Source organism: Oncorhynchus nerka, linkage group LG24 (genome assembly GCF_034236695.1).
Source record: "Oncorhynchus nerka isolate Pitt River linkage group LG24, Oner_Uvic_2.0, whole genome shotgun sequence".
In the NCBI taxonomy this organism is placed as follows: Eukaryota; Metazoa; Chordata; class Actinopteri; order Salmoniformes; family Salmonidae; genus Oncorhynchus; species Oncorhynchus nerka.
Window position 1 is genome coordinate 71225566 of NC_088419.1, and position 24921 is coordinate 71250486.

The window sequence follows — 24921 nt, forward strand, 5'->3', positions numbered from 1 at the left end:
GACTGAATCCAAACATTACACTGTTGATTATATATGCATTTTACATTTGCTGTACTTTCATTGCATTTGTTGATAACGAAATCTGACAATACTCTGGATACATTCAGTAACATAATATTCATGGCAAATTTGGGGTAGGTGCAAAATAGGACGAAAAAATGACAAGGTTTTGAGTGAGAGGTCTAACTGGTGTCTCCAAGTGGCCACATACAGTGTCTCCAGAAATGATTCATAACTCTTTACTTTTTTTCAAAATGTTGTTGTGTTACAGCCTGAATTTCAAATTTATTACATTTTGATTTTGTGTCTCTGATATACACACAATAAGCCCATAATGTCAAGTGGAATTGTCTTCATAGAACCTTATCAAAAATATGATAAATTACAAGCGTAAATGTTCAGGAGTAAAAATGTGCTTAAATTCACATAAGATGCATGGACTCATTCTGTGTTCAATAATAGTGGTTAACATGATTTTTGAATGACTAGCCCATCTCTGTACCCCACACATAAAAATAATTGTAAGGTCCCTCAAATCGAGTAGTGAATTTCAAGCACAGATTCAACCAAAGACCAGGGAGGCTTTTCAATGCCTAACAAAGAAGGGCACCGATTGGTAGATGTAAAAAAATAAAAAGCAGACACTGAAAATCCCTTTGAGCATGGTAAAGTTATTAATTAGACTTTGGATGATGTATAAATACACACAGTCACTACAAAGATGCAGACGTCCTTCCTACCTCAGTTGCCAGAGAGGAAGGAAACTGCTCAGGTATTTCACCATGAGGCCAATGGCGATTTTAAAACGGAGTTTAATGATTGTGATATGGAAAAAAAGGAGGATGGATCAACAACATTGTAGTTACTCCACAATACTAACCTAAATGACAGTAACTTTTTGTCCTGAATACAAAGCGTTATGTTTGGGGCAAATCCAACAACACATAACTGAGTATCACTATTCATATATTCAAGCATTGGTGGTGGCTGCATCATGTTATTGGTATGCTCGTCATTGGAAAGGGAGTTGTTTTAGGAAAGAAAGTAACAATACAGCTATGCACAGTCAAAATCCTAGAGGAAAACCTGGTCCAGTCTTCTTTCCAACAGACACTGGGAGACAAATTCACCTTTCAGCAGGACAATAACCTAAAACACATGGCCAAATCTACACTGGAGTTGCTCACCAAGATGACATTGAATGTTCCTGAGTGGGCTAGTTAGTTTTGACTGAAAATCTATGGCAAGACTTGGAAATAGCATAATAGCAATAACCAACTTGACAGAGCTTGAAGAATGTTATATTGTACAATCCAGGTATGCAAAGCTCTTAGAGACTTATCCTAAAAGATTCACAGCTGTAGTCACTGCCAAAAGGTATTTCTAACATGTATTGTCTCAAGATATTGTTTTATTTGTCAAATTTCTTGTTAGAATTATTCTTCCACTTTGACAGAGTATTTTGTGTAGACCGTTAGCAAAAATCACAATTAAATGAATTTGAATCCCACTTTAACATGTGGAAAAAGTTGAGGGGTGTGAATACTTTAAGGCACTGTACCTCTCCAAAGTGTGCTCGGTTCCTACATAATTCCAATGCACTTTTATGACTCAAAGAAGAGTCAACTATAAAAAGGTGCTATTTTTAGCTCTCAGCTGTGCTGTCCAGGAACTAGAGCAAGGAGACTTGTTTGTTTTCTTTTGGAACACAGCCCAGCATCCCCACTATCACACAATTACGGTTGTTGTTTATGCATTCCAAAAATGTTCCATTATAATTCACAATCCGGTCTGGTGGGCATTATTTGAAAGCATGTTCTAAGGCCAACATGGATAAGTTGTAAAATATGATCTTACAGTGGTTAGGCTTTCACATGGCAAGTGCACATACAGTGCATTCGGAAAATATTCAGACTCCTTGACTTTTTCCACTTTGTTACATTACAGCCTTATTCTTATTATTTTTAAATTTCCCCCTCAAACTCCACACAATAACCCATAATGACAAAGCAAAAAACAGGTGTAGAAATTATTTGCAAGTTCATTAAACATAAAAAAAAACTGAAATATACATTTACTTAAGTATTCAGACCCTTTACTCAGTAATTTGTTGAAGCACCTTTGGCAGTGATTACAGCAGAGTCTTCTTGGGTATGATGCTACAAGTTTGGCACACCTGTATTTGGGGAGATGCTCCCATTCTTCTCTGCAGATCCTCTTAAGCTCTGTCATGTTGGGTGGGGAGCATCGCTGGACAGCTATTTCCAGAGCCCGGACTTGAGGAAACCAATCAAGGAAACCAATCTTGGTTTCATCAGACCAGATAATCTTGTTTCTCATGGTCAGAGTCATTTAGGTGCCTTTTACTGAGGAGCGGCTTCCGTCTGGCCCCTACCATAAAGGCCTGATTGGTGGAGTGTTGCAGAGATGGGAGAACCTTCCTGAAGGACAACCATCTCCACAGACGATCTCTGTAGCTCTGTCAGAGTGACCATCAGGTTCTTGGTCACCTCCCTGACCAAGTCACTTCTCCCCCGATTGCTCAGTTTGGCCCTGTGGCTAGTTTTATGAATAGTCTTGGTGGTTCCAAACTTCTTCCATTTAAGAATGGAGGCCACTGTGTTCTTGGGGACCTTCAATGCTGCAGAAATGTTTTGGTACCCTTCCCCAGATCTGTGCCTTGACACAATCCTGTCTCGGAGCTCTACGGACAATTCCTTCCACCACATGGCTTGGTTTTTGCGCTGACATGCACTGTCAACTGTGGGACCTTGTATGGACAGGTGTGTGCCTTTCCAAATCATGTCCAAACAATTAAAAATTCACCCCAGGTGGATTCCAATCAAGTTGTAGAAACATCAAGGATGATCAATGGAAACAGGATGAACTTGAGCAAAATTTAGAGTCTCATCGAAAATGGTCTGAATACTTGTGAATAAGATTCTGTTTTTTATTTTTAATACATTTGCACAAAAAAAATACCATTATGGGGTATTGTGTGTAGGTAGAGGAGGACAAAATGTATTCAATACATTTCAGAATAAGGCTGTAACGTAACAAAATGTGGAAAAAGTCAAGGAGTCTGAATATTTTCTGAATGCACTGTAGAAAAGAGTGATGAGTGCATTCAAATGCGTGTTCCCCGCCAAACGTCTTCACAAAATGACAAACATAGGCTCATTCTGTTCAGGACAACCCAGGGTATGATACCATGTCAACTTGTAACTGTACATGAAGCAGAGTGATCATAAACGTTGACACTATGAAATTTGTTTCATGATATGGAAATGTGAAGTGCAGATTTAGGTGTGTTTAGCTCACTTGTATAACGGGTGTTTGGCTCGCTTGTATGACATCAAAGTGGTATTTATTATAATCCTTAACGACTCAATATATTTATGAGACCTCTATTTAGAGCATTTCCCTTACTCAGACAAAAAAAACTGCGGGAGGTGGGGCAACTTCTTGTCACACGCAGTGTTCACGTTCAGAACGGCTGTCAGTGAAAACCAATACTGAGCTGTAAAGCGGAGACCTTGAGCTGACATGATATAGCATGTTTTTGTTCACCCACTGCATTTCAATTTAGGCATTTATCAGCATCCAAATCTGCTATTTTAACTAGAGGTCAACCGATTATGATTTTTCAACGCCGATACCGATTATTGGAGGACCAAAAACAAAAAGCCGATAGCCAATTTTTTTTAATTTATTTGTAATAATGACAATTACAACAATACTGAATGAACACTTTTATTTTAACTTAATATAATACGTCAAAATCAATTCAGCCTCAAATAAATCATGAAACATGTTCAATTTGGTTTAAATAATGCAAATAATGTTGGAGAAGAAAGTAAAAGTGCAATATGTGCCATGTAAAAAAGCTAACGTTCAAGTTCCTTACTCAGAACATGAGAACATATGAAAGCTGGTGGTTTCTTTTAACAAGAGTCTTCAATATTCCCAGGTAAGAAGTTTTAAGTTGTAGTTATTATAGGACTTGTTCTCTCTATACCATTTGTATTTCATATACCTTTGACTTTTGGATGTTCTTATAGGCACTTTTGTAATGCCAGTGTAACAGTATAGCTTCCGTCCCTCTCCTCGCCCCTACCTGGGCTCGAACCAGGAACACATCGACAACAGCCACCCTCGAAGCATCGTTACCCATCGCTCTTGCAGAGCAAGGGGAACAACTACTTCAAGGTCTCAGAGCGAGTTACGTCACCGATTGAAACGCTATTAGCGAGCACCCTGCTAACTAGCTAGCCATTTCACATCTGTTACACCAGCCTAATCTCAGAGTTGAAAGGCTTGACATCATAAACAGCTCAATGCTTGAAGCACAGGGAAGAGCTACTGGCAAATGCACGAAAGTGCTGTTTGAATGAATGCTTACGAGCCTGCTGCTGCCTACCACCGCTCAGTCAGACTGCTCTATCAAATCAGACTTAATTATAAACATAATAGCACACAGAAATATGAGCCTTATGTCATTAATATGGTCAAATCCGGAAACTATCATTTCGAAAACAAAAAGTTTATTATTTCAGTGAAATACGCAACTGTTCCATATTTTATCTAACGGGTGGCTTCCATAAGTCCAAATATTCCTGGTACATTGCACAACCTTCAATGTTATGTCATAAATACGTAAAATTCTGGCAAATTAGTTCGCAACGAGTGACAATTTCCCTAGTTTAATATTGCCTGCTAACCTGGATTTACTAAATATGCAGGTTTTAAAAAATATACCTCTGTGTATTGATTTTAAGAAAGGCATTGATGTTTATGGTTAGGAACATTCGTGCAACGATTGTGATTTTTTCGCAAATGCGCTTTTGTTAAATCATCCCCCGTTTGGCGAAGTTGGTCTTCACACAGTTCGCAACGAGCCAGGCGGCCCAAAATGCTGCATATAGCCTGACTGTTGCACAGAACGCAAGAGAAGTGACACAATTTCCCTAGCTAAAAGAAATTCATGTTAGCAGGCAATATTAACTAAATATGCAGGTTTAAAAAATATATACTTGTGTATTGATTTTAAGAAAGGAGTTGATATTTATGGTTAGGTACACATTGGTGCAGAGACGGTGCTTTTTTCACAAATGCACTTGTTAAAAAAACGTTTGGCGAAGTAGGCTATGATCCAATGATAAATTAACAGGCACTGCATTGATTATATGCAACGCAGGACAAGCTAGATAAACTAGTAATATCATCAACCATGTGTAGTTAACTAGTGATTATGTTAAGATTGATTGTTTTTCATAAGATGTGTTTAATTCTAGCTAGCACCTTACCTCCTTGCTGCACTCACATAACAGGCAGTCAGCCTGCCACGCAGTCTCCTCGTGGAGTGCAATATAATCGGCCATGATCGGTGTCCAGAAATGCCGATTGTTATGAAAACTTGAAATCGGCCCTAATTAAAATCGCCCATTCCGATTAATCGGTCGACCTCTAATTTTATGAGTGGGTATGAGTGTAAAGAGTTAACCAGGCAAGTCCATTAAGAACAACTTATTATTTACAATGTCGACCTGGCAAGGTATAGTATATCCATGCCAGGGGGGAATGAGTGTACTCTCCATAGTCCATAGGAACCCAACTTCTCCTTCTAGGAAACTATTTGCCTTTGATTGGCCAAATTAAGCCCCTCCTTCAGCATGAGGTCATGTTCCATACTCTTTACTGACCACCCACCGCACCCGCCTCCCCTGCTCTAATGACAGTAAAGGGGGAGTTCAGTGGTGCCGACAGAAGCCCCAGGCCCTGGCTGGCCCACCTCTGTCACATGAGACGGCACACACACATCAGGGGAAGAGTAAAAACACCAACCATGACCTCCCGAGTAGAGCAGTGGTCTAAAGAACTGCATCGCAGTGCTAGCTGTGCCACTAGAGATTCTGGGTTCAAGTCCATGCTCTGTCGCAGCCGGCCGTGACCGGGAGACCCATGGGGCGGTGCACAATTGTCCCAGCGTCGTCCGAGTTGGGGGAGGGTTTGGCCGGCAGGGATGACCGTGTCCCATCCCACACTAGCGTTTCCTGTGGCGGGCTGGGTGCAGTGCATGCTGACACGGTCACCAGATGTACAGTGTTTACTCCGACACATTGGTGTGGCTGGCTTCCGGGTTAAGTGGCCATTGTGTCAAGAAGCAGTACAGCTTGGTTGGGTTGTGTTTCGGAAGATGCACGGCTCTCAACCTTCGCCTCTCCCGAGTCCGTACGGAAGTTGCAGAGACAATTGGATACCACGAAAAAGGGGTAAATTATTATTTTTTAAATCATAAATATAGATATTTAAATAGATATTTAATAATAAACACCAACCACTCAAAACGGAGCAGGGCTGAGCGGCATGCTAATCCTGGGATGAAGGCGGGAGATCCCGTGCTGGTGGGACATTCCTGCTGTCACTCAGCTACCCCAGCCAGTTAAAACAGGTCCAGAGCCACCCATGCACACAGGTCAGTCACACACACACCTAAAGATCCACCAAATGTTGCTTGAAATCATCATAACTAAATCCAGGCAAAGTAAAGCACAGATTGAGAACATTTAAAAAAACGTTTTATTTTATAGATTGTTAGTCACAGATGATTTGACAGACATCTACCAGTTAGATGAGCAGGTAGGGTAGGATATCCATTTCTCTCAAGTGTAGGAGGAGATTGGTAGACTAACTCACCCGCCTATACTGGAAGTCATTTTGTAGCCTGTTCAGGGTCGCAGTTATGGAGAGGGGCCTTTTAATCGTGAGGTAGACATTTGTGAATGAACCTGTCAGAAAAAGCGAGATTAACAGTGAAATTACAATTACAGCCTGAAACTAAAAATAATGTACAGTACCAGTCAAAAGTTTGGACACACCTACTCATTCAAGGGTTTTCCTTTATTTTTACTATTTTCTACATTATAGAATAATAAAGACATCAAAACTATGAAATAACATATGGGATCATGAAGAAACCAATTAAAAGTTCATTTGTGGAATTTCTTTCCTTCTTAATGCGTTTGAGCCAATCAGTTGTGTTGTGACTCCTTCAAGACTGTTGGAAAAGCATTCCTCATGAAATAAAATGTTGGACTCATCAGACCTGGGTCTGCCTTTCCTGTGGCGGTCCACATGAGAGCCAGATTCATCATAGCACTTGATGGTTATTGCGAATGCACTTGAAGAAACTTTCAAAGTTGTTGAAATGTTTCGTATTGACTGACCTTCGTGTCTTAAAGTAATGATGGACTGTCATTTCTCTTTGCTTATTTGAGCTGTTCTTGCCATTATATGGTCTTTTACCAAATAGAGCTCACTCTGTATACCACCCCTACCATGTCACAACACAACTGATTGGCTCAAACGCATTACGGATAGAAATTCAACACATTAACTTTTAACAAGGCACACCTGTTAATTGAAATGCATTCCAGGTGACTACCTCATGAATCTGGTTGGGAGAATGCCAAGAGTGTGCAAAGCTGTCAAGACTGAGGGTGGCTACTTTGAAGAATCGCAAATATAAAAAATATTTTGGTTTGTTTAACACTTTTGGTTTCGAAATGATTCCATATTTGTTACTTCATAGTTGATGTCTTCATTATTATTCTACAATGTAGAAAATAGTAAAAATAAAGAATAACCATGGAATGAGTAGGTATGTCCAAACCTTTGACTGCATGTGTGATATATACAGTGGGGAGAACAAGTATTTGATACACTGCCGAGTTTGCAGGTTTTCCTACTTACCAAGCATGTAGAGGTCTGTAATTTTTATCATAAGTACACTTCAACTGTGAGAGATGGAATCTAAAACAAAAATCCAGAAAATCACATTGTATGATTTTTAAGTAATTCATTTGCATTTTATTGCATGACATAAGTATTTGATACATCAGAAAAGCAGAACTTGATATTTGGTACAGAAACCTTGGTTTGCAATTACAAAGATCATACGTTTCCTGTAGGTTTGCACACAATGCAGCAGGGATTGTGGCCCACTCCTCGATACAAACATTCTCCAGATCCTTCAGGTTTCGGGGCTGTCGCTGAGCAATACGGACTTTCAGCTCCCTCCAAATATTTTCTATTGGGTTCAGGTCTGGAGACTGGCTAGGCCACTCCAGGACCTTGAGATGCTTCTTACGGAGCCACTCCTTAGTTGCCCTGGCTGTGTGTTTCAGGTCGTTGTCATGCTGGAAGACCCAGCCACGACCCATCTTCAATGCTCTTACTGAGGGAAGGAGGTTGTTGGCCAAGATCTCGCGATACATGGCCCCATACATCCTCCCCTCAATACGGTGCAGTCGTCCTGTCCCCTTTGCAGAAAAGCATCCCCAAAGAATGATGTTTCCACCTCCATGCTTCATGGTTGGGATGGTGTTTTTGGGGTTGTAGTCATCCTTCTTCCTCCAAACACGGCGAGTGGAGTTTAGACCAAAAAGCTTTATTTTTGTCTCATCAGACCACATGACCTTCTCCCATTCCTCCTCTGGATCATCCAGATGGTCATTGGCAAACTTCAGATGGGCCTGGACATGCGCTGGCTTGAGCAGGGCGACCTTGCGTGCGCTGCAGGATTTTAATCCATGACAGCGTAGTGTGTTACTAATGGTTTTCTTTGAGATTGTGGCCCCAGCTCTCTTCAGGTCCTGCCGTGTAGTTCTGGGCTGATCCCTCACATTCCTCATGATCATTGATGCCCCACTAGGTGAGATCTTGCATGGAGCCCCAGACCGAGGGTGATGGACCGTCATCTTGAACTTCTTCCATTTTCTAATAATTGCGCCAGCAGTTGTTGCCTTCTCACCAAGCTGTTTGCCTATTGTCCTGTAGCCCATCCCAGCCTTGTCCAGGTCTACAATTTTATCCCTGATGTCCTTACACAGCTCTCTGGTCTTGGCCATTGTGGAGAGGTTGGAGTCTGTTTGATTGAGTGTGTGGACAGGTGTCTTTTATACAGGTAACGAGTTCAAATAGGTGCAGTCAATACAGGTAATGAGTGGAGAACAGGAAGGCTTCTTAAATAAAAACTAAAATGTCTGTGAGAACCGGAATTCTTACTGGTTGGTCGGTGATCAAATACTTATGTCATGCAATAAAATGCAAATTAATTACTTAAAAATCATACAATGTGAATTTCTGGATTTTTGTTTTAAATTGTGTCTCTCACAGTTGAAGTGTACCTATGATAAAAATTACAACCTCTACATGCTTTGTAAGTAGGAAAACCTGCAAAATCGGCAGTGTATCAAATACTTGTTCTCCCCACTGTGTGTGTGTGTGTGTGTGTGTGTGTGTATATATATATAGACTCCGCAAATTTCTTGTTAACAAACTATAATTAAGACATTACTGCGTGCATGACAAGTAATTTTTCCAACAATTGTACAGACGTATTATTTCACTTATAATTCACTGCATCACAATTCCAGTGGGTCAGAAGATTACATACACTAAGATGACTGTGCCTTTAAACAGCTTGGAAAATTCCAGGAAATGACATCACGGCTTTAGAAGCTTCTGTTATGCTAATTGACATCATCTGTGTACCTGTGGATGTATTTCAAGGCCTACCTTCAAACTCAGTTCAGTGACATCATGGGAAAATCAAAAGAAATCAACCAAGACCTCAGAAAAAAACATTGTACACCTCCACAAGTCTGGTCCATTCTTGGGAGCAATTTCAAAACACCTGAAGGTACCACTTTCATCTGTACAAACAATAGTACGCAAGTATAACCACCATGGGACCACGCAGCAGTCATACCGCTCTGGAAGGAGATGCATTCTGTCTCCTAGAGATGAACGTACTTTGGTGCGAAAAGTGAAAATCAATCCCAGAACAACAGCAGAGGACCTTGTGAAGATGCTGGACGAAACAGGTACAAAATTATCTATATCCACAGTAAAACAAGTTCTACATCGACATAACCTGAAAGGCCACTCAGCAAGGAAGAAGCCACTGCTCCAAAACCACCATAAAAAAAGCCAGACTATGGTTTAAAACTGCACATGGGGACAAAGATCATACTTTTTGGAGAAATGCCCTCTGGTCTGATATAACAAATAGAACTGTTTGGCCATAATGACCATCGTTATGTTTGGAGGAAAAGGGGGAGACTTGCAAGCCGAAGAACACCATCCCAACCATGAAGCACGGGGGTGGCAGCAGCATGTTGTGGGGGTTCTTTGCTGCAGGAGGGAGTGGTGCACTTCGCAAAATAGATTGCATCATGAGGGACGAAAATTGTCTGGATATATTGAAGCAACATCTCAAGACATCAGTCAGGAAGTTAAAGCTTGGTTGCAAATGGGTCTTCCAAAAGAACCATGACCCCAAGCATACTTCTAAAGTTGTGGCAAAATGGCTTAAGGACAACAAAGTCAAGGTATTGGAGTGGCCATCACAAATCCCTGACCTCAATCCTATAGAAAATTTGCGGGCAGAACTGAAAAAGCGTGTACGAGCAATGAGGCCTACAAACCTGACTCAGTTACACCAGCTCTGTCAGGAGGAATGGGCCAAAATTCACCCAACTTATTGTGGGAAGCTTGTGGAAGGCTACCTGAAACGTTTGACCCAAGTTAAACAATTTAAAGGCAATGCTACCAAATACTAATTGAGTGTATGTAAACTTCTGATCCACTGGGAATGTGATGAAAGAAATAAAAGCTTAAATAAATCGCTCTCTACTATAATTCTGATATTTCACATTCTTAAAATAAAGTGGTGATCCTAACTAACCTAAGACGTGGGAATTTTTACTAGGATTAAATGTCAGGAAGTGTGAAAAACTGAATTTAAATGTATTTGGCTGAGGTGTATGTAAACTTCCGACTTCAACTATGTACAGTGCCTTGCGAAAGTATTCGGCCCCCTTGAACTTTGCGACCTTTTGCCACATTTCAGGCTTGAAACATAAAGATATAAAACTGTATTTTTTTGTGAAGAATCAACAACAAGTGGGACACAATCATGAAGTGGAACGACATTTATTGGATATTTCAAACTTTTTTAACAAATCAAAAACTGAAAAATTGGGCGTGCAAAATTATTCAGCCCCTTTACTTTCAGTGCAGCAAACTCTCTCCAGAAGTTCAGTGAGGATCTCTGAATGATCCAATGTTGACCTAAATGACTAATGATGATAAATACAATCCACCTGTGTGTAATCAAGTCTCCGTATAAATGCACCTGCACTGTGATAGTCTCAGAGGTCCGTTAAAAGCGCAGAGAGCATCATGAAGAACAAGGAACACACCAGGCAGGTCCGAGATACTGTTGTGGAGAAGTTTAAAGCCGGATTTGGATACAAAAAGATTTCCCAAGCTTTAAACATCCCAAGGAGCACTGTGCAAGCGATAATATTGAAATGGAAGGAGTATCAGACCACTGCAAATCTACCAAGACCTGGCCGTCCCTCTAAACTTTCAGCTCATACAAGGAGAAGACTGATCAGAGATGCAGCCAAGAGGCCCATGATCACTCTGGATGAACTGCAGAAATCTACAGTTGAGGTGGGAGACTCTGTCCATAGGACAACAATCAGTCGTATATTGCACAAATCTGGCCTTTATGGAAGAGTGGCAAGAAGAAAGCCATTTCTTAAAGATATCAATAAAAAGTGTAGTTTAAAGTTTGCCACAAGCCACCTGGGAGACACACCAAACATGTGGAAGAAGGTGCTCTGGTCAGATGAAACCAAAATTGAACTTTTTGGCTTTAATGCAAAACGTTATGTTTGGCGTAAAAGCAACACAGCTCATCACACTGAACACACCATCCCCACTGTCAAACATGGTGGTGGCAGCATCATGGTTTGGGCCTGCTTTTCTTCAGCAGGGACAGGGAAGATGGTTAAAATTGATGGGAAGATGGATGGAGCCAAATACAGGACCATTCTGGAAGAAAACCTGATGGAGTCTGCAAAAGACCTGAGACTGGGACGGAGATTTGTCTTCCAACAAGACAATGATCCAAAACATAAAGCAAAATCTACAATGGAATGGTTAAAAAATAAACATATCCAGGTGTTAGAATGGCCAAGTCAAAGTCCAGACCTGAATCCAATCGAGAATCTGTGGAAAAAACTGAAAACTGCTGTTCACAAATGCTCTCCATCCAACCTCACTGAGCTCGAGCTGTTTTGCAAGGAGGAATGGGAAAAAATTTCAGTCTCTCGATGTGCAAAACTGATAGAGACATACCCCATGCGACTTACAGCTGTAATCGCAGCAAAAGGTGGCGCTACAAAGTATTAACTTAAGGGGGCTGAATAATTTTTGCACGCCCAATTTTTCAGTTTTTGATTTGTTAAAAAAGTTTGAAATATCCAATAAAAGTCGTTCCACTTCATGATTGTGTCCCACTTGTTGTTGATTCTTCACAAAAAAATAGTTTTATATCTTTATGTTTGAAGCCTGAAATGTGGCAAAAGGTCGCAAAGTTCAAGGGGGCCGAATACTTTCGCAAGGCACTGTATATCTATCTCACACAGAATAACCCACAGCCTCTAGTCCTGAGGGGCAGCAGCACCCGGCCCAACCTTACCTCCTGTCTAGCAGACTGTGGGAGGATGAGGAGTGTGGTGTAGGATGAAGGTCCACCCAATGTGGAGGCACTGTGGGAATGGCAGAGGTCTGTGTCCCCCCCTAGGGGAGGGGGGTAGTTACAAGAGTCACTGGGAGGATCCTTTGTCAAAGGCCAGCGGTTGTCAACGGCTCCTTGCTGAGCTGAGCATTCCGCCGTGCTGGGCTGTGGATGTACCACATGACAGCTACATCGGATGCTCTAACTGGTTACAAAAGAGAAGACATTACATGAATTAACCTGTAAAGTGGTCTATTTACACAATCCCAATTCAACCATAGACAACAACCTACGGTACAGAGGCTATCTGGAATTAGTTTATTCGATAAATGTTATATGGCAGAAATTCCACTTAGCATATCAGTGGGCTAAGCAGAGCTATATGTTTAGTACAGAGCAGAGGTGAGCACTTACCAATCACATGGTTCGTCTGGAGCCGCTATGGTTACTGGACTAGAAAAGAGATGTTTTCCTTCGGGGATCTAAAATAAGAAAAAAAACACACAACATATACCCTGAAAACACACACATCCTTAAACCCTGCAACAGACACAGAAATAACCTTACATATAGACGTACACAGAACCTTATATCCTTAACGATTACATGATGATGGAAAAGCTGATTCAACCGATCGCTGCAGCTGTACATAGCCCATCTGTAAATAGCCCACCCAATCTACCTACCTCATCCCCATATTGTTTTTATTTAATTTTCTGCTCTTTTGCACACCAGTATATCTACTTGAGCAGATGATGTGTATCTATCACTCCAATTTGCTAAACTGTAATTACTTCGCTACTATGGCCTATTTATTGCCTTACCTCCTCACGTCATTTGCACACACTGTATATAGACTTTCTTTTTTTATATTGTGTTATTGACTGCATGCTTGTTTATTCAATGTGTAACTCTGTTGTTGTTTGTGTCGCACTGTTTTGCTTTATCTTGGCCAGGTCGCAGTTGTAAATGAGAACTTGTTCTCAACTAGCTTACCTAGTTAAATAAAGGTGAAATAAAAAATAAAGAGCCAGAAAGGTCATGACAGCCACAGCCTCAAATACGCAACCAAAAACACAAACTGACATGATAAAATCCTGGTTTAGACACATGCCCTAGTCTCTAAACTAGTTAGGGATCCTAATAATGCCTAATTGTGCCAATGCGAGGACGTCAACAGTGGAGCTCGACTGACCAATATGTCTCTAATAGTGAGCTTTCCTAAAATGACCAGCATCATGATTAATCTCATTCTGACCCAACAGACTGCAATGCTTTCACACAAACTGGACTAATGCCTGGATAGAACAGACCATTAAAGTGAATGTTATCCAACATGTTAAACTATGAACATATTTTTGGGAGAGAAAGAGAGTGACCGAGAGAGACAGACACAGAGACAGACATAGGGGTGTGGTGGCTGTGGCGGAGTGTCTAGGTGAATGAGGGGAGTGTTGGGAAATCTATAGAGCATCTACAGATGGACTACCCAAATAAAGTGTGACCCCAAGTGCCTGAAAGGAAGGGGGAGGGGCATTGTCACAGCCCATTGACTTTCAGCTATGCCCATTTCTCTGCTCTCTGGACGTGGCTTAAATGCAAGTAAAACTAAATGCATGCTATTCAATCGATCACTGCCCGCCCGTCCAGCATCACCACTCTGGACGGCTCTGACTTAGAATACGTGGACAACTACAAATACCTAGGTGTCTGGCTAGACTGTAAACTCTCCTTCCAGACTCACATTAAGCATCTCCAATCCAAAATTAAATCTAGAATCGGCTTCCTATATCGCAACAAAGCATCCTTCACTCATGCTGCCAAACATACCCTCGTAAAACTGACCATCCTTGACATCGCCGAAGTCATCTATAAAATATCCTCAAACACTCTACTTAACAAATTGGATGCAGTCTATCACAGTGCCATCCGTTTTGTCGCCAAAGCCCCATACACTACCCACCACTGCGACCTGTATGCTCTCTTGCAACCGTACGGTTAACTAGTCCAACGCTCTAACCATTGCACTCCACGAGTAGCCTGCCTGTTACGTGAATGCAGTAGAAGCCAAGGTAAATTGCTAGCTAGCATTAAACTTATCTTATAAAAAACAATAAATCATAATCACTAGTTATAACTACTAATCCAGTTTAGCAGGCAATATTAAAACAGGTGAAATTGTGTCATTTCTCTTGCGTTCATTGCACGCAGAGTCAGGGTATATGCAACAGTTTGGGCTGCCTGGTTCATTGCGAACTAATTTGCCAGAATTTTACGTAATTATGACATAACATTGAAAGTTGTGCAATGTAACAAGAATATTTAGACTTAGGGATGCCACCCGTTAGATAAAATACCGAACGGTTACGTATTTCACTGAAATAATAAACGTTTTGTTTTCTAAATTATAGTTTCCGGATTCTATCATATTAATGACCAAAGGCTCGTATTTCTGTGTGTTATTATGTTATAATTAAGTCTGATTTGAAAGAGCAGTCTGAGCAGCAGCAGGCCCGTAATCATTCATTCAAACAGCACTTTCGTGCGTTTGCCAGCAGCTCTTCGCAAGCACAGCGCTGTTTATGACTTCAAGCCTATCAGCCTAATGGCTGGTGTAACCAATGTGAAATAGCTAGCTAGTTAGCTGGGTGTGCACTAATACCGTTTCAAACGTCACTCGCTTTTAGATTTGGAGTAGTTATTCCCCTTGCGCTGCAAGGGCCGCGGCTTTTGTGGCACGATGGGTAACGCTGCTTCGAGTGTGGCTGTTGTCGATGTGTTCCTGGTTCGAGCCCAGGTAGGGGCGAGGAGAGGGACAGAAGCTATACTGTTACACTGGCAATACTATAGTGCCTATAAAGACATTCAATAGTCAAAGGTATATGAAATACAAATGGTATAGAGAAAAATAGTCCTATAAATACTATATTAACTACAACCTAAAACTCCTTCCTTGGAATATCCTCCTTTAAACATAGTCTCATGTTAAAAGGAACCACCAACTTTAATTTATTCTCATGTTCTGAGCAAGGAACTTAAACATTAGCTTTTTACATGGCACACATTTTACATGGCACATACATGGCACATATTGCACATGTTACTTTCTTCTCCAACACTATGATTTTGCATTATTTAAACCAAATTGAACATGTTTCATGATTTATTTGAGGCTAAATTAATTTTATTGATGTATTATATTAAGTTAAATTAAGTGTTCATTCAGTATTGTTGTAATTGTCATTATTACAAATTTTTAAATAATTATAAGAAATAATAATAATAATAATTTTAAAAAAAAGATTTAAAAAATAAAATAAAAAAATAGGCCGATTAATCTGTATCGGCTTTTTTGGTCCTCCAATAAATCAGTATCGCCGTTGAAAAAAATCGTAATCGGTCGACATCTACTGGTCACCCCCAAAGCCAGTTCCTCCTTTGGTCGCCTTTCCTTCCAGTTCTCTGCTGCCAATGACTGGAAAGAACTGCAAAAATCACTGAAGCTGGAGACTCATATCTCCCTCACTAGCTTTAAGCACCAGCTGTCAGAGCAGCTCACAGATCACTGCATATAGCCCATCTATCTACCTCATCCCGATTCTGTATTTATTTATTTATCTTGCTCCTTTGCACCCCAGTATCTTTACTTGCACATTCATCTTCTGCACATCTATCATTCCAGTGTTTAATTGCTATATTGTAATTACTTCGCCACCATGGCCTATTTATTGCCTTAACTCCCTTATCTTACCTCATTTGCACTCAATGTATATAGACTTTTGTTTTATTTTTTTCTACTGTATTATTGACTGTATGTTTTGTTTATTCCATGTGTAACTCTGTGTTGTTGTATGTGTCGAATTCTTATGCTTTATCTTGGCCAGGTCGCAGTTGCAAATGAGAACTTGTTCTCAACTAGCCTACCTGGTTAAATAAAGGTGAAATAAAAATATTTAAAAAACAGATACATTTGACCTGCACAAGCAGCACGACACACAGGGTCTCACACCACAAACACATCACACAGAAAATGTGAGGGTCTCTGTCAAAAACATAAGGTTATAGGTTTAATAAATTCTCAACGTGACCATGTATGTAACAGTAGCAGCAGAGTTTCTATTCACCTTATGTAACCTGGCAACAAGGGCACCATCTGATTGGTCCAGAAACCGATGAGTTGGGCCAGAGCCAGAACACGTGGACAAGCAGCGATTTGAAAATTGGTCATTGGCTTTGATACTCATTGGTTAGAGATGCTCAAAAATAGCTGTTGACGCCTCTCGTCACCACAAACGACTTCAATGATGTCCGTCTCACACTCAAGCATGTGGCAAACAGAGCAGCGGATGAAATTAATGTGAGTCATCAGGCTATAAATAAAGTGCACAGAATTGAAAGATGTGGTCATTTCATAGTGGGGAAAAACATAGAAAAATGTGTTTTCGTAGTATAAGCACTCGAAAGCCGACATTAGCATTCCCATAGAGTTAACATGGCAGGTTAGCTAGTTAGCTTTGAGGCACAACAGATAAAATATCCTAATGTTATTTACATAAAACATTTCGGGCACAGTTTGTCTTTTGCCATTGATATTCTGCGTTAATGACATTGTCCATTCAAGCATTGATTGAAAAAAATGTGGCTAACAAAATGTTTTCATACATTTTCGTCAACAGATAACATATTTCAAATTCTGTGCATATTATTTAATAGTTTTGACAAATGTAATTCATATTTTACAATGGTTTTACTTGTGTCAATGCGCAGGAAGTTGAAAGACAAACATGTTCAAAATATCTCGGGTCAAGTGGGCAGGGCTACATAAGGTGAATATGGGTCACAGCAAGTGAGTAGTATCTCATCTCACCTACAGCTTTTGGAGGGGTAATCAGATCAAAGCATAGAGCACTGTTTCATTCATACACTGTTGTTTTAAAAGCTGCCAATCACTAAAACTTTGTCAACACTGAAAAGAGTCCGTGTTGACAGTGGGAAAAGACATGCAGACAAGGCATGATGTGAGAGCAAAGGAATGATAGGAAGTAGGGTTAATAGAAACATTTCTGTTTCCTTTAAAGCAGCAATAGCTGCAGTAGCAGCAGGAACACAAGCGGTAGCTGCAGCAAAAAGCTGTGCTTGTATAACTGCACTCAGTGCTCCACTGACCTGCTGACACAATGACCTACTTTCTTCCTCCTTCCCCTTTAAACTTCATCACAGCTCCACATGCAGCCAATAACAGAGCACTTTCAGTCACCGTAAAACCCTGAGCAGCCAACCAGTGAGCAGAGTATGTCACCATGAGCCCTGAACAGCCAATCAAGTCCCTAACCGGCATTTTACAACATTTGGAAGCTAATCACACAGTAACCAAATGCATCCTGGCTTCCCCGGGGCAGTAGTGAGACAAAGGAACTACGAAGAGAAGAGTGGGAGGGAAATGGAAAATGAAGTGGTGGAAGGGAAAGAGAAATGTTTAAAGCAGCCACTCAAATCACTGATGCCGCAAATGATCTTTCTCCCTCATATACACCCAAACAGACAAATACACCGCCCACACAGAAGCCCCTTCATCATTTCTCAGTAGCCTCAAATACATCGCTTCTCGCACTCACAAAATCTCACTCACCAACACTTTCTCACAATTTCTACACACACATTGTGCTGATGTGCTGTGCGTGAAGTGGATCCTCGGTGCCGCTTGTCATCACACACTCATAGCGACGGTGCCCATCGGCAACGCCATAGCAACCACCCGCGCCATGCAGGGTAAAAATAGCATAGCTGAATTCCTCTACAGTTGAGACTCCATCACGGAGTGAGCCTCCCCTATTCTATAATAGAGCAGAGAGAGAATCCCTTTATATCTGGCTGAGGCTGCCCTATGATGGTCTAACTACCACAGAGAGGACCTACCTCCATCACTGGATGCTGCTCGCAAGCAGTCTAAACCATCCATTACCGTTTGAGTGTTCTGTAATGCTATTGAGAAGAGACTGTCCTCATACGTGTGCTTTCTATGTTATACAGTAGAAACCCCCTGTTTTTAATATATGAGAGAGAGAGAGACTCAATCACCAAGCATGCCCACCCCCCTGCCATTATACAGCAGAATCTCTTTCCATCAAGGAAAGTGCTTCCACCATTCTGGTCTAGAAGCATTGTAAAACTAAAACCGGGTTAAAATGAATATAGCAGGGTAAACGGAGCAGAACAAAGAAGGAATACAGAAAATTAAGGTAAGGAAAACAGAAAAAAAAAAAGAAAAAAAAAAACATACCTAGATTAAACAAAAAAAATCTGATCCAGATCATATGGACCTTGGCATACAGAATGGGTCCTCTCTAAACTGAGCCTAAGCCTGTATGTACCATTCCTGACACCTGAAACCAATGAGGATTTGTGGTCCATTTATTAGTGAGTGGGTAGGATAGCCCGAGTGTCGACGTTTGAAAAGTAGCAGCAGAGAGCTTACAGTAGGGATGGGAAAAATGAGTCCGCCATAGCAATTGAAACAGGTCCATCGGCTCGCATCGCCAACATTTAAAACCTTCAGAGAATAAACTGGATTAGAGGTTCTGCTCTATGGCTGCGTTGACACAGGCAGCCCAATTCTGATATTTTTCTTTCACTAATTGGTCTTTTGACCAATCAGATCAGCTCTGATATGATGTGAAATGATCTGATGTGATTTGTCAAAAGACCAATTAGTGGAAAAAAAGATCAGAATTGGGCTGCCTGTGTAAACACAGCCATTGTGGCAGAGAATCCCTCATTGATCTAATGCAGTCAGAAACCACCAACGAGCATCAACACATTCACTCCTGGGAACTGCAACCAAGTACACATTTACACACACTTTGCATATACACCTTTTTCTCCCGCTATCAGATCAGAGGCTGCACCTCTCCCTGTTAAATCACGTTCAAACAATAAGAGAGGGTGTGCCTGCTACAGTGCACACTGTGGTTAATGGCTTCTAATTAGTAGGCTGACATTTCCAAGAAAACAGAGAATACAGTGGATTTCTTGGTAAGTGAAGTTACTGACAAACAGCAGCAGGCTTGATTCTTCTGATGGTCATTGACCCATACTGTAGCTGGGCTTAGGCTAAAGCCTAGGTCTGGAGCTATTCCTATATATCCATGCTGCTGCCCAGTGCCCTGCCTACCCCAGCCAGTCTCTCCACCACTGGGCAGCTGAAGCCTCCCAGAGCTGGGCAGCCAGCTGTGTTCCACCCAAGAACATGCACCCCGCAGCACAAAAGGAGTCTTTGCTTGCATGTGTCCCACAGGCCACAGACAGGAATGTCTTAGAGAAGAGCAGCGGTTTCCACTAGCAGCAGGAGAAGGGAGAGGCTGGAAGGGGTCCCGCCACTGTCCCACAGGGGCCTGAACCATACCAAGGGCCCCGCACTGCAGCCAACTGGGTCAGTGGGGTTAAAAAAAAGAGAGAGAGAAAGAGGGGGGGGGGGGGATGAGCACTGCCAGGCCAGCACATGAGAGGAGGAAATTAAAATATACTATGCCAACTGCCCACTGGTCACCACCTACCCCCATATGCATCATGAGTGTTGGCCTACATGAGTGTTTTTCTCTGCATGTGAAAAAGTCCTGCAGACACACCTGGTCCAAAGGTTGTCTTTATTGGCTGGGGTCAAACAGACTAACAAAAACATTTCCGATTTCACAGTCACCTGCTACACTATCATGACTCATCAGACAACAGAGTCAACAAACACCTCACCTACTGCACACACATATGGAAAACAATATCTCCGACACTGATTCTCAACACGGGGGCCCCACATGGGGTGTGTCCTCAGTACCCTCCTGTACTCGCCCCCATCCTCAAATCTAATTTTATTGGTCACATACACATATTTACCAATCTTATTGAGGGTTTAGCAAAATGCTTATGTTCCTAGCTCCAACAGTGCAGTTGTATCTAACAATTAACTAATCTAAAAGTAAAAGAATAGAATAAAGAAATATATATATATATATATTAGGACAAGCCATGTCAGAGTGGCATTGACTAAAACACAGTAGAATAGAATACAGTATACATATGAGATGAGGAAAGCAGTATGTAAACTTTGTTAAAGTGACTAGTGTTTTATTTTTAAAGTGACCACTGATTCCATGTCTATAGTGCAGTAGCCTCTAAGGTGCAGGGTTGAGTAGCCGGGTGGTGGCCGGCTAGTGAGGTCTATTTAACAGTCTGATGGCCTTGAGATAGAAGCTGTTTTACAGTCTCTCGGCCCCAGCTTTGATACACCTGTACCATCCTCGCCTTCTGGATGATAGCTGGGTGAACAGGCAGTGGCGCGGGTGGTTGACGTTCTTGATGATCTTTTTGGCCTTCCTGTGACATCGGGTGCTGTAGGTGTCCTGGAGGGCAGGCAGTGTGCCCCCAGTGATGCGTTGGGCAGACTGTACCACCCTTTGGTGTAGAGGTCAAACGATTAATCGTAATGGCCGATTAATTAGGTGTTTTTGGGCGCCGATTTCTGATTCTTTGTTTTAAGAATACTTTTTGTAATACTTTTTATTTAACTAGGCAAGACAGTTAAGAACACATTCTTATTTTCAATGACTGCCTAGGAACTGTGGGTTAACTACTATATTAACTACAACCTAAAACCTCTTACCTTGGAATATTGAAGTCTCACGTTAAAAGGAACCACCAAGTTTCATATGTTCTCATGTTCTGAGCAAGGAACTTAAACGTTAGCTTTTTTACATGGCATATATTTTACATGGCACACATTTTTACATGGCACAAATTACTTTCTTCTCCAACACTTTGTTTTTGCATTATTTAAACCAAATTGAACATGTTTCATTGTTTATTTGAGGCTAAATTGATTTTATTTATGTTTTATATTAAGTTAAAATAAGTGTTAATTCAATATTGTTGTAATTGTCATTATTACAAATAAAAATAGACTTTAAAATCAGCCGATTAATCGGTATCTGCTTTTTTGGTCCTCCAATAATCGGTATCGGCGTTGAAAAATCATAATCGGTCGACCTCTACTTTGGTGAGCCCTGTGGTTGCAGGCTGTGCAGTTGCCATACCAGGCGGTGATACAGCTTGACAGGATGCTCTCAATTGTACATCTGTAAAAGTTTCAGAGGGCCAAGACAAATTTCTTCAGCCTCCTGAGGTTGAAGAGGCGAGTACAGAAGGGGGCTGAGCACACACCCTTGTGGGGCCCCTGTGTTGAGGATCACAAAGTGGAGGTGTTGTTTCCTACTATCACCATCTGGGGCAGCCCGTCAGGAAATCCAGGACCTAGTTGCACAGGGCGGAGTTCGGACCCAGGGCCCCGAGCTTAATGATGAGCTTGAAGGGTACTATGGTGTTGAATGAACAGCGTTCCTACATAGCTATTCCTCTTGTCCAGATGGGATAGGGCAGTGTGCATTACAATGGTGATTGTATCGTCTGTGAATCTATTGAGTCGGTAAGGGAAATTAAGTGTGTCTAGGGTGTCAGGTAAAGTGGAGTTAATATGATCTGTCATGACGTTGGCCTGTTGGGGGAGGTTTATGACCCCCATAAATACCTTTCCCCTTTTCTCTCTCTCTCTAATTTATAGAGTTGACTCTTGTAAAGCCTTTGTAAAGAAGAGAGTCTGGTAACATCAAAAGGTGGGAAACGGAACCATATTTCGGTAATTCAACCAGTTGAAAATATGCTTAATGAATATGATCTCAGATCAGTTGTTGTCTGAGACATTACTACTAATGGACAGGATGACAAACTATCTTGGAAAGTCGACACATTCTAGTTATCAGATTCACATGGAATTGTTGTGCAATTTAAAATGTTTAAATATTAAACTATTTGTGAAAAGATTAAATGTAATTTTAGCTTCTTAAATGAGAGAAAGGTTTGTCATAGAGGCCCCACCCAAGTGAACAGACATTGGTTGTAAACTATGAAACACGCCCTTCTTTCACCATAATATAAACCTGTTGACGAAAATTTAACTTTCTGTTCCAAGGACGTGAGGACTTGCGGTCCGCACGTTGACAGGACAAAGATCACCTACAGAACTAAGCCAACCTCAGCGTGAGCTCTGTTTGAACGTCAAGAACCTAACAAAATTAGCATCGAATTTCAACCTGAAGATGACGATTCAATAGGATGAATTTCGTCTATACCAGCCAGAATATAACACAAGCTTAAAAGTATGGCAACCTGGTATGAACTTTAAACTCTGATTCCCTCTAGATGTGATACCTCCTAGCCGTTGAGTTAGCAGCAGCCGCTGTAAACGTGGGCTAGGAAAGGACGGACGACATATCCAGTCTAACACACACAACGATACTACAACGTATCTAGTTTACCACCAGAGACATTCTTCAGAGGACAAGAGATCCATGCTGGACAACCCGGCCTTCTATCTACGACCAATCTACCGAAGCGCAGCTCAGAGTAAATATTTATTGCATTTTCCTTTTTCAAATGGGCGGTTATTTAGAATGCATAAGATACTGTATTTACAATAGCATCGCTGCCTGATAGAGACTAAATATTTTTGTTCCTCAGTCTTCCCGCTCTTTCATTCAAAACCCAACCCCCTTTCTTTGCGTAACCAGCCGTCATATCTGTTCCGTCCGCTCGGGACGTTTTCCTTTATGACATAATTTGTAATCAATGTATGATCCATTCTGTGTAGATGTAATTCTGTGTGATTAGTTAGCTATTTAGTAAATAAATAATTCAACCAAATTTTATATTGCTGATTCAACTTGTTAGCCAGGGTTCGAATTTACAACTTTCAGATGGGACTGAATAAAGTGAGGATTAAATATTGACTGCTACTGATGTAAAAGATTACTAGGTCTTTAAGAGTTTATTTGGATGATAACAGCTCTATAATCATTATTTTGTGGTGCCCCAACTTTCTAGTTAATTACATTTACCTGATTAGCTTAGTCACGTAATATTAATTACAAAGAAATGATTTTATAGAATAGCATGTCTTATCACTTAATCCGGCATAGCCAAAAACACGACAGATCCTTAACTAGCCTCTCAAAGCACTTCATAATGACAGAAGTGAGTGCTTCATGGCGATAGTCATTTCGTTCAGTTGCCTTTGCTTTCTTCGGTACAGGAACAATTATGGACATTTTGAAGCAAGTGGGGACAGCAGACTGGGATAGGGAGAGATTGAATATGTCCGTAAAACACTCCAGACAGCTGGTCTGCACATGCTCCGAAGACACGGCTTGGGAAGCCGTCTGGACCGGGTTAACATGCCTTGCGAGGGTTAACACGCTTACATGTCTTACTCACGTCGGCCACGGAGAATGAGAGCCCACAATACTTCGGAGCGGGAATCATCGGTGGCACTGTGTGATCCTCAAAACGGGCGAAGGCGTTTAGCTTGTCTAGGAGCAAGACATTGATGCCCGCAACATGGCTGGTTTTCCCTTTGTAATCTTATGAAGGTCTGTAGACCCTGCCACATATGTCTTGCGTCTGAGCTGTTGAATTGCAACACTTCGTCTCTGTACTGACGTTTTGCTTGTTCGATTGCCTTACGGAGGGAATAACTACAAAGTTTGTATTCGACCATATTGTCAGTCACCTTGCCATGGTTAAATGCGGTAGTTCACACTTTCAGTTTTGCGAGAATGCTGCCATCCATCCACGGTTTGGGTAGGTTTTAATAGACACCGTGGGAACAACATCCCTATACACTTCCTGATGAACTCAGTCACAGTGTCCAGGTAAACGTCAATGTTATTCTCTGAAGCTACCCGGAACATATCCCAGTCCGCATGATGAAAACAATCTTTAAGCATGTATTCCGATTGGTCAGACCAGACTTGAATAGTCCTTAGCACGGGTACGTCCTGTTCAAGTTTCTGCCTATAGGAAGGGAGGAGCAAAATGGTGTCATGATCTGATTTGCCAAAGGGAGGGCGGGGGAGGGCCTTGTAGGAGTCTTGAAAAGGCGAGTAGCAGTGATCTGTTTTTCCTAAGCGAGTACAACAGTCAATGTGTTGATAAACATTACTGAAGTTCTTTCTCAAAATGTGCTTTGTTAAAATCCCCAGCACCAGTAAATGCAGCCTCAGGATGTAGTTTCCAGTTTGCATAAAGTAAAGTGTAGTTCCTTGAGGGCCGTCGTGGTATCGGCTTGAGGGGGAATATACACGGCTGTGACTATAACTGAAGAGTATTCTCTTGGAAGGTAATACGGTCGGCATTTGATCGTGAGGTATTCTGGGTTGGGTGAACAAAAGGACTTGAGTTTCTATATGTTATCACAATCAAACCATGAGTAGTTAATCATGAAA

General features: G+C 41.3%; 1 protein-coding gene across 3 annotated transcripts in view; it reads right to left on the reverse strand.

Annotated features, from left to right (window-relative positions):
- LOC115108538 (circadian locomoter output cycles protein kaput-like) overlaps positions 1-24921 on the reverse strand; it is a 52627-nt gene that overhangs the window by 19923 nt on the left and 7783 nt on the right. For 2 of the 3 annotated variants that reach the window (XM_029633007.2, XM_029633006.2), the window contains exons 2-4: positions 13010-13077; positions 12557-12800; positions 6697-6788 (exon numbers count right to left, since the gene is read on the reverse strand). In XM_029633007.2, coding sequence (XP_029488867.2) covers positions 6697-6716 — 20 coding nt within the window. In that variant the 5' untranslated portion in view covers positions 6717-6788; positions 12557-12800; positions 13010-13077. Of the gene's footprint in view, positions 1-6696; positions 6789-7752; positions 7813-12556; positions 12801-13009; positions 13078-24921 lie in introns of all 3 variants that reach the window. The other variant, XM_065009126.1, reaches the window with a different exon arrangement.